Here is an 11,533-nt window from a genome sequence, read left to right as displayed (position 1 = left end):
AAAGTACATAAAAAGGACCATGTTCTTCACCTTGGTAAACCTGCCAGATTTAGTGATTGTTGGTTCAGAAATGAGACAACAATCACAGAAACATTCATTCTTTAGAGTTAAGTTTGCATCAAAAAGCCATTATTGATAAATTTGACCCTGAGCTTCGGACAATTCTAAATGATAATAATTTACTTCACAAACCTAGGCATATCTTCAACATACAAGATGAACCGGAATTTCTACAAAATAATAACCTCTTTAAATTGTATATTATACAAACAAGCTTAACAATCACAGTTTATGGTTAAACACGTTATTTCATTTTTAATTTGTTCCTACATGGACACATTACTTTCCTTCGGAAATAAGAAATGTATTATATGTTTGTTTTTTTATTCTCAGAAATAAGTTATATCTATGTGGTACTAGTATCTTCAGTTATAAGTTATATCTATGTGTTATTTTAAGAAATTAGTTAAATCAATGTGTTATCTTCAGAAATAAGTTATATCGGTGTTTTATCATTAGCAGGTTGTAATATCAATGTCATATCTTAAGTTAAAAGTTATATATTTAAGTCTCGAAAGTAAATTAAAAACATAAAGAAGCTCTGTAAAAAAGGTGTTATTTCCCTACAGCCACCAAACATGGTTGAAACTCTTAACGTTCCAAAACATATTGATATCTAGAGGATGGAAACAAAATTTGGTTATCGTAATTTGATTGATCATAGTTACATTGTGACATATCCCAGTACGGGCGTAAAGTTATTATTGGCCTTATTATTTCTCGTCTTTAAGAACTATACTGTTCATTACAACATAGGTCTTATTTCCCATATTCGCAGAATAAATGCTTAGAATAATACGTCATGCGATCAATAATATCTCTCTGCAAAATTTAATTACATTTAAAAAATTACTGTATGTGTTTAAATATTAAACAGCCGCACATATTAAAGTTAAATAACTAGACAGGTTCACATTTCATTCAGAAGGCAACACGTCTGTCTGATTAAAGGCTGTGAAAGTTTTTGTTTAATTTGACTTTGGACAATTTAAAACCTTTTGTAATCATATTTAAATAATTTAGCTTTTTAGAAAGATATTGGAGACATTTGATTTGTGTTTCTGTTGTTGGTTTTGTAATATTTGATATCTTAGTATATTCAAAATGAATAGTTGGTGTTCTCTCCATATGTTGATCATTCTTGCTATGCCGATGATATCCTACGCTTTGGAAAACGTTAAATTTCATACAATGTTGCAAGGTAAAACATTAAACGTCATTCCAGGGATAAGTTTTAACGACTGTTGGTCAAATTGTGAACAAAGGCCGGAATGCGGATCCATAAATTACGAGCAGAGACCACACGTCTGCCATCTTAACTATGTCGATCAGTCTGGTGACATGGTAGTGCGAGCTGGGGTTTTGTTCCGTAAAAAAGGTGCTCAACCGGTAAGTATCTACCTGTGTGTATGTGTGTTTGCGTGTATGTGTGCATGTAATTTTAAATTGATAATGACAAAAATTCAGGTCAAATATTCCTTATCTTGGTCATAAATGCCGATACTTTAGACGGACACGACTTGGTTTTCGTTTGTTCTTGCTGTATTTCAAAAGAAAATATAAATGCCATGAAAGTGTCTTGTACTTCTATTCAAAAAACTATACAAGGCCATGTTAACAAGTGACGAAACAGCGCCTGGTATGTTCTGAAAAAAGAAACATGTCTCATATCAAGATACTCTTTCAAGAAATTTCGATAAACGTACAAGAAATAAGAAGAAAGAAAATTTAAGTTTGTTTGTTTGTTTGTTTTTTAGGGGAAGGGGTTGAGGGCAAACTGATTGTTCAGGTTAACAACAACAAACCTGAATAGAAAACCTTTGAATGGTATCGCAGTCATATGGACCAATATCCTAGTTATTTCCCAAACAATACAAATTTATTTTTGTTGCAATTTTTTTTTTTTTTTTTTTGGGGGGGGGAATACTTCAAAATGCGAGTTTGAAAAAATATAGAGTATAAAGCAATTTTTGCTTGCACATAATCACCGCGAAACGGTTTAAACCCTACTAAAATAGCAGCATGATATTTTGTTCCGTTTTTTTTAAATCATAATGTTTATCAAATAATAGAGACATTTAGATCTCTACTGTTACAACTCTTTCAAGCATCGTGTTATACAATGTACTTATAATTGTATTTGATTTACCCGTAGCTCCTTCCATTACATGTCACATTGCTCGAGTAAGATTGCAAGAAAACATGAACAAGTTTAATGATAAATCAAAAAGATTCTTCAACATTTTAAGTTTGGCATGTTTTGTGATGTTTCAGAATAACATTCTTACTTTGTGAAATTGGAACCAAAAAAAAACAGTCTTGAAAATTTCTCGTTTATTCTTTTAATATTTTTATAGAGTTTAAAAACAAATCTGCTTCCTGCAAGATTTAAATCCGCCGAATAGAATGAATTCATTTTCTATAACCTACGTTACCTGTTTTGTAGTTGTTGATAGTTACATATCTCCGTTACCTTATTTGACTCGTATTTATAGCGTTCGACTCACTAAGGACATACAATTGATACAATTCGAATAAAAATAAATATTCACATTTTTAGAGTTCAAGGAGAGTATCATACTTCAAGGCGGTATTACAAAACTAAACAAGAAGTATCTTTGGAAAAGATACTCGGTCGAAGTAAACCTATTTGAATATGTTGTTTCCAAGTTTTCAATTCATATTAATTTATTTGAAATAATATACAATGTGGTTATTTATCTTGAAAAAATGAAACAGTGAAATGTATGCGTTCCTAGATGAATATGTCGTGTTTTGGTAAGTGGACTCAATTTCTAACACACCAACATCTACCCTTTCAGTGGGCCTGTATATTTATAAATTATACTTAATCAATATGCAAAAATGTATGCAAAATATAAACATTTTACCAATTAAATACATCAGTGATCATATGATATATTGGACACTTTATGAACATAATAAACTGAGAGTACATGATAGGTCCTAGGGTGTGTGGACGGTAACTTGCACTTTCCAGTACCGTCCCATGAACAGGCTCAATCACACCGAGCTTGCAAGATTTTCAATTTTGCCGTTTTCAGCTTTCTTTCGGGATTTTTTTCTCTATTTTATGGTCACATCAGTGTTATTTGTGCCGTATTGCGGTCGTAGAAAGTCTCCCCGTACATTTTATCAAATATGTTATATTTTTTATCCTTTTAGATCGTTCAGCACGAAAGCACGACATAATTGTTGTAAATACATGTTATGTGGTATTTTAAGTTTCTTCTATTTGTTTAATAACTATCCCGTGCATTTTATTTTATATTGTAAAGAACTACCCTTTTACGTTCTATTTTAGAACGAACTATCCTTAAACAATTTTATTTAGAATGGCAAGAACAATCCTTGACATTTTTTTTTGAATGGCCAATAAATTACCAACTTAAATTTGTAATTTAAAAATGACGCATGAAAATTCTTTAAATATATTCTGTTCTTCCATGCAAATTATACAGGAAGTAAAGCTGATTTTAGATTAGATTAGAAATAATCATGCTGTTTGAAGTACTACACTTTTATAATGGTGCACATTTGTTTCTCTATTTTTTTGCAGACAAATGTGGCGTGTGAAGAAAAGACGTGTCCCAAGGGAGCGGTTTGTGATATCATATCGAAAACATGCAAAGTTGCAGGTAATGTTAGACTCTGTAACGAATGAATGTCTATCAATTATATAAGAATATTGAATTTTTAAAATGTGAATTATCCGTCTTTAAAGATAGTATTAACATCAATATAATTACTTCAGTACTTCAGTTCCCACTAAAAATTCATAATTTTCATGAATACTTAAGTATGTGGTAATCTGCGCGGCCAATTGGTAAACGTGTCGAACTAGTGCTTAAAGGATTGCTGGCTGCGTTGGTTCAAACCCCGTCAGAAGCAATGAGTTGTTTCCTTATGCAAGAAAGTGCACTCGTTGCTTAGTACTTGTTGGTTTCAGAAACGGATTCGAGTGTGTTCAATAATCGTATAGCGACTGACAAATCGAACTAAAATAAATTCGTATAAACTGAATACTTTAGTAGATCTAGCGCATTAATTTAGTAATTTATGTATTGTTGATTTGTTGTGAAAAAAATGACAAGACGTCCAGACGATATTGACGCTTGTTTTGGTCCAAAATCGAAAAAAAACCAAGGGGGGGGGGGGAATGCCAAGTTATAAAAGCTTATGGCGGCTGTTTAAAACTAAAATGTATTTGGATGTCGAGATTTAAATTGTTATTTGAAAGTATCAAATAATTTATCTCTTTCAAGATCAGAAATTTTCACGAAGGATTAAATCTCAATAATTTTTCAAATTGAATATTTTCGTCAAAATAAATTCTCCCCATCATAAAAATGCTCGCTAAGAATTTGTCATATAAATTAAAATGTTCGTTTACCTCAGATATTGCTATTATTTGTAAAGCTCAAACCGTTTAATTTTTGTGTCCTGTTACAATTTAAAGACACTCACTAGCTTTATAACTGAACCATCTTTTTCTTCTTGTACGTAATGCGTTAGACTGATTAAGTATTTTGTATGGACGTCAAAATACCACTTTGTTTACATTTTGCCATTTTATGGAACATTCTTTTGCATTCCGCGCTACTTTATTCCAGTGTAAACTATCTAATTTGCTTTTCGCTGATTTGACAACATTATGAAACACATGTTTACCCCGTCACGAGTAGCAAAAATCTTGTTTATGTTTGAGGGGTGTATTACAAATACAAAAATAGAAAAAAACCCTTATTGTTTAAAAAAGATTTTCTAATACTATTTACATATAAATTTAATGAGACAATGTTTATGTCTTATAATAAAAGAGTTGATATGAATAATGATGAGGCAATTTTATAAATGTTCATGAACATTTCTTTAGAATGTAGACCTCTGCAAATACTAGATGGGGTTGATGTATTTGGAAACATGGTATCAGTTGGGAGCAAAAAAATGATAAGATGTCGTGAGGGTTTTATACCTAAAAAAGAACATGATTCTTCTATGATAGCTACTTGTGAAGAAGACGGTTGGAAAAACGAACAACTAGAATGTGTGCCTTGTAAGTAGTGCAGTAGTTAAATGAATTTATATATATATTTTGAAAAATTAAAGCTGTTTAGTATGTTATCTATGTAGTTTTATTGTTTTTATTCTTTCTCTAAGTGGCATTCTTAAACAGTCTTTTGGTTATTCTTACAACCTGACAAAGCTTTATACATTTAAATGCTGTGTTATTCTCATTTTGAGTGCGTATAATGCCATTCGAATGAAAATCTTTTGTTGCGATGATGATATTCTGTTACATGTAAAGTCATGCTTTAACCAGGCATTTTTAACAATGTTCCGTGATTAACAGATTCAATTCATATGAACAATAGATGTTTTAAACAGAAAAAAAATCCATGGTTTAAAATATTCATCAAATTCGTTGTATATTGAATTTATCACAAATGTTGTCGAGGAAAATAATAATAATGATAAATTGTACTCATAGGTGCTTAATAATTAATGTGTAATGTTCGGTAATGTGATGACACAAGTATAACCACTGCTGCATTAAATACTGAATATAATTATCGTATCAATTATTACATAATCTAATATAGTTAGTTATATATATTGTTGTTGATGTTTGTTTGTTTGGTTTTTTTTTGTTGTTTTTGTTGTTTTTTTACATGTGTACCATTCAGTTAAAACAATACGCAAATAACGGAAAATACAGTAAACTTCACATATAGCGAACACGGTTATAGCGAACTTCCGGTTATAAGGAACAAACTTTGTTGGCCCGAATTTTGCCCTTCTTTATTTAATGTAAAAAATTACGGTTACAGCGAACACGGTTATAAGGAATTATCGCTTATAAGGAACTCATTTTTTAGTCCCAATGCCATAAAAAGTACAGAAAATTACACTTTTATAACGAACTTCAAAATATCAGCTATCCGTAAACAGATCATGCATTTTCTACTTTCGTTCTCATCGGCACAGATTAAAACTTGGCCGAATGTAAAGGATATATAAGGAACAATAATGACGATGACAGTCAATCTTCCGAAGACGAGATCTGTTTAAACGATCTGTGTCAAAAAATGAAGGTATTGATTATTTGCACAAGATTAGGTCATACATGTACTTCGAGTCTAATGCACATGTTGAAGAAACATTTTTTTCAAAAGTTTATTGGATATTGAATTTAACCTGAAGAGGTGAAAACATTTCCAAACTAAAATTAGCGACTTTTGTGCATGATACTGTATCGTTAATAAATAACAACATTGCATATATGGTACATATCATATCATTATCTTATAGATATATTTATACATAAAAATTATATTAAAAAGAAACAACATTGCAATTATTTCTTTATTTCTTTATTGAATCAATATAAGGGAGACAACAATGACGAACCCAAGAGTTATTTCTCTTAATCAAATGCTCTTCTAAATGGAGGACGATGGTAAACAATAAGTTCGTTATATGTAAAACTGTTCGTTATAAAAACTTCTGATACAAGGAACTAATTCGCTGTATGCTTACAAGGAACTCCGGATATAAAGAACAGATTTTGAATGTCCCAATGAGTTCGTTATAAGCGGAGTTTACTGTATTACGAAGCAGAGAATACTTATTGTATCACTTTTAAATCTAATAGGCTTTCTATGCTAGTTTTAATTAATCTATTTTATGATTAATTAAAAAATTAATTAATCTCTTGTTACACCCCTTACATGTTCCGCCATTTATGACATTTCCTGTCTTATCTTGGTTTGCTTTAACGATGGTCTTGCATGACTAGATGTTCCCGATGGCAGTTAACGTCATCCTGCCTTGTTAAAATCTTATATCATAGTGAAAAAAATATTCAATTGTTATTTTGTCAAATGATTTACACTGTTTTACCGGCTATATTCAGTTCTTCACTGTATCCTTATCAATCATACTTTTGTTTCTGCATAATGTACACATATTTGTCATTGATGTTACACCATAGATATCTCATTTTGTGTATTTTAATGTTACTCATTTCATTAAAAAAGCTTATAATAAACATTCTTGTCTGCTAGTCCGGTGTATAGATATGTTAGGTTTGATATGACAATACAAGTTAATATTTCAATTTCCTAGGCTAAAAAGTCCATCGGGACAAACATAGCATAATATAATGACAGACAGTGACATGTAACAAAATATTCTATTGAGACATGTATTTTTTTATTGGGTTTTACGTCACACCGACACAGTATAGGTCATTTGGCGACGTTCAAGCTTTACTGGTGGAGGAAGACCTCAGGTGCCCTTCCGTGCATTATTTCAGGCACCTGAGTAGAACCACCGACGTTCCGTAAGCTAGCTGGATAGTTTTCTCACATGAAAGAATCCAAAGTCCCTGTCGGGATTCAAACCCACAGCGGTGAGGGGCAAGTGGTTTGAAGTCAACGACCTTAACCACTCGGCCACGGACGCCCCAAGACATGTATGTATATTAAAATGAAGGGAGAAGGTCGCGTGGCATAATTGTTAGTAACTACATTGCATAGAAACAAGCAACATTATACATTAAAGAGAAGTGTCATATACTGTCTGTTGTAATAGAAAGGCACAATATGACATATACTTTGTAGAATAATTTATTTCTGCCTATCACTAGCCTATATCGAAACTAAAAATAAAGGTCAATCAAACGCAATCATGATAATATAACTGGCATAAAATTACAATACCACAATATTATCAATAAAAATCAACATCATAATAATAGTAAAAAAAAAAAACAAATCGAGATACGGATAGCTAAATGAAGGATGGTGCTTCCCATATATTTTTGTGATGTTAATTTATCTTAACATATCTAGATACTATTAACCAACAAAGCATGTTCAATATTTATTTATAGCAAATCTGTATGCGTTACAAATGCATCAAAGATTTTTTTCTTAGCTTTCTAATCAAATTTTGGCTTTCTTAATAATTTGATAAGTTTCAGAACTTATAATTATATATTATGTCTTCTCTAGCACTTTGAGGGTAGGTAGTTTTGTTTAAACCCATTGTACGTATCACATTCTACAACGTTAACAAAATGGTATTCGTCCTCTAGGACAGTACAAAAATGACACAAAATCTTGCTCTTACATGACCAGTTTCCACAAGTAATCTATGGAATGATACTCCTAATCTTATAATTTCGTGACCGATTTTCTTATTTGTAAAATAATCTCAACAAGATTGAAATCTAAATTGAAATATTTGTATAAAACAGAGTTATACACCATAGTTCTGTACAAACATGATCATGTTACTTTTGGTTACCTTTGATAACAATGTATCTGTTTTTTGTTGTTTTGTTGTGTGTGTGTGTGTTTTATTTATTTTTTCAACACTTTGTTGAAGCCAATTTCATAAAAACCAAGAGAATACATTACATGTACATTGGTTTATTTGGTCATTAAAAAGTATTTTGTATACCAGAGAAACATATTTATTACCATAAAAGTGTTGTTGTTTTATCAAATATTATAAAGATTTAAAGTTTAAAGATATTTACAAAGTGATTTATACGGGTATTTTAATGTAGAAACCTTATTTATAGCATTTGAAAGAATGCCGGACTGTCTGCCTAGTAATCAGCGTAACATTTTTTTATTTAACTCACTGCAGGGTTGGAGTGGTACTTCCAAACGTTGCAGATAGTATGGCCACAAGCAAATAAATGTCGCATTTTTCAGCGATACTTAAGTTTTCATTCATATTCATTCATATTCATATAAAACGGTGACGTCATTTAAGCGCCTTGTCCGATATATACCATAATACGGGGTTTAATTTGTGCTCAAACACTTTTTTTTAAATGTCACTCATTTTATTTTCTAATTATGTTTAAGATTATTATTTCAAATAATTGAGCAATCATACTAAAATGATCATTTTTCTTTTTTTTCAACGTTCGTATAATATAGTTTTCACGATATGTTATCAATCTTCAGTTTTTTTAGTAGTTGTTTTTCCAGAACAGCAAACTCCCATAGCACCTAATATAAGTAAGAGATACATAACTATTTAATTAATCAATTTATAAATTTAACATTTGATGCCTGAAATGTATCACAGTCTAGAATGCAAGACACGTTGTTCTCAGAGATAAACGTGTTAAGTGCGCTGTGGTGGACTTCTAATTTATTTTTACTCTCTGATATAAGAAATTCATTTTTAAGCTGATTTCTAATATAAATCAATAGACATGGTGTTTGTTGTGCTTTTACTCAAATCTGCAGTCACACGAATATGATGCACCTTTTGATAATTCTTCTACATTTTATATCCATTTTAGTGACATGTCAGGGCCTTGCTGATATCGGCCATACAGAGTCACAGACGTACATCAGTTTCAACAAGGGGGCCAAACAACTTGTAAAGATATTCTGTGAGTTTATCAGTGAAGAAAAACGCGGGTACACTTTTATTTTCCCAGACTCCTTAACCTCAACCGTCAAGATTAATGAATACTTAAACCGAAACGACCATGTGATGCTACGTTTCATTATGGCTGAAAAACAACATGAATCGAAAATTAAATTTCTTTCGAATTATCGAGATACATATAATATTTCATTTTTTAATAGTGAAAATCCAGATTTTTCAGGCCCTTCAGATAATGTCACAAAGCCGTATCTGTTTTTTGGGTTTATTCCAATAAGCATTGGATATCATGAGAATCTTACGAAAGGATACACATGCAATGAACAAGACTATGATTTTGTCAATTGTGATAATAACACGAACAATTATTTTGCTATTTACCAATCGAAAAATGCGCAACAACGTTGTTACGAAGAAGACCAAAAAAACATTAGAGACGGATGGAAAATTTGCGCTGTAAAATCATCTAGACATATACCTAAGGATGTTTTCTTCAACTCTTACGAGATCGGCATGGGGGGATGTGGTTGCATTCAACGTAACTGTGAGGATGATATTCATCATTTTGCTCTTGGACTCCCTTTTGAATACTGACCATGTGTCTGATTCCTGATAATTTAACTCTACATCATATTAAAAAGAAGAGACACAAGATGATAGAAACATTTATTTTTTTTTATTTCAATTTTGTGACAAATAACAATAATTTTAAAAGCATATATCGGCAAGTAGCGAAATATACTTCCTGGATGCGCCGTCAGGGCTGTCGAACACACTATTGTGTGGCTTTCGTGACCGCCTTCGAGAACGAGGATTTAAAACAGTTATATAAGCAGTATTATAAACTTATGATAAAAACTGTAAATTAATTGCAAAAATAGTATAGCTTTTTAGAAATGCATACATGTTAAAAGTAGGCGAACAATGATGCATCAGTATATTGTTACTCATTTGGAAATTTCATTTTGCCTTTCTTATCTCAGATTGAATAAAACACGATTATCATGTTGATCGCCTGCCTCTCACGTATACAGTGTTTTAGGACAACTTACAAAACATTTACGAAAATCGCACATTCGTATTCAAATAAAAATGACATAATACATATTTAGTGATATATTAATCATTACAACAGATGATTAATGAATTTTATAATCACAATTTCTTATACATCTAAAATGATCCATTCCAATACATATTAATTGAGGAAATGCATGTCAAAATAATTGAGTACCAAATCGTTTTAAATCCCTTCTTATACGCGGATAGTCCGAATCGCGAGGGTTGAAGCGTTCTAAGATAACATATATGACTTTAATAAGTTAAATAGAGATCGCATGAAAATTATAAAAAATATATGTCTGATTCTAATATGTGTGAGAAAAGTCATCAAACTATGTCGCCTTCACACAAATCACGCGATGTTGGTCTTATCACTTGATTGTGTCAAGCGAATACTCCAAAGAAATAGTTGAACAATTGTTTCTTTTGTAATAAACGGCGACATAATCACTTAAGCTGTCTGCTGTCAAGTCTGTCGGTATGATTGAAAAAAGTTTCATTTTTGTTGTAGAATCGAAATTATTAATTACTTTAATGATTTCTCTTTCGAAAGCAGCCATTGTTTTGGAAATAAATGGTGCAATATTAAAATTAGTATAAATAAAATATTTTTTATTTTAGTTCACATATAACACCTTACGGTCTTGAAACATTAGCAAAATTGTGTAAGTTTTTTAAAATGAATATCAAAATTTAAATAATTAATATCGTCAGAAATCTTGACGAAAATGTTGTGATGGCAGATATCTTATCCTGTACTTGGATATTACTGCGTGGGAGATTGAAAAAAGGCGGACGAGATATTTGGGAATACTCGGAATACTTTGATGATAGGTTGACTCATTCGTTTCTAGTAAACTGTGCAAAATCACATGTATGTACTTATAATATGGCATATCTTGTTTATATGTAAAAACACTTTATGCTTGTTATTAAATCTTAAGGGCTTTCAGCGTCGTAGGTAGCATCT

The 11,533-nt window shown here is 31.2% G+C and overlaps 1 protein-coding gene across 1 annotated transcript; it reads left to right on the top strand.

Annotated features, from left to right (window-relative positions):
• Positions 1 to 980: 980 nt before the first annotated feature.
• Positions 981 to 11,168, top strand: LOC132723029 (uncharacterized). Its single transcript, XM_060707692.1, has 4 exons — positions 981 to 1,449; positions 3,641 to 3,719; positions 4,958 to 5,137; positions 9,413 to 11,168. Exons 1-4 carry the CDS (start codon positions 1,165 to 1,167, stop codon positions 10,093 to 10,095), a joined length of 1,227 nt encoding a protein of 408 aa, XP_060563675.1. The 5' UTR covers positions 981 to 1,164; the 3' UTR covers positions 10,096 to 11,168.
• Positions 11,169 to 11,533: the final 365 nt, after the last annotated feature.

This window comes from Ruditapes philippinarum, unplaced genomic scaffold, assembly GCF_026571515.1.
Source record: "Ruditapes philippinarum isolate M1 unplaced genomic scaffold, ASM2657151v2 ctg822_1_1_1_1, whole genome shotgun sequence".
NCBI classification, from domain to species: domain Eukaryota; kingdom Metazoa; phylum Mollusca; class Bivalvia; order Venerida; family Veneridae; genus Ruditapes; species Ruditapes philippinarum.
Note: the sequence above shows the minus strand (reverse complement) of the source record. Positions and strands in the feature narration are given on the sequence as shown.

Coding starts and splice junctions, on each gene's coding strand:
- LOC132723029 (XM_060707692.1), top strand. CDS start 1,165: ATGAATAGTTGGTGTTCTCTCCATATGTTGATCATTCTTGCTATGCCG. Junction 3,720..4,957: donor GAAAACATGCAAAGTTGCAG/GTAATGTTAGAC, acceptor ACATTTCTTTAG/AATGTAGACCTCTGCAAATA. Junction 5,138..9,412: donor ACAACTAGAATGTGTGCCTT/GTAAGTAGTGCA, acceptor TATCCATTTTAG/TGACATGTCAGGGCCTTGCT.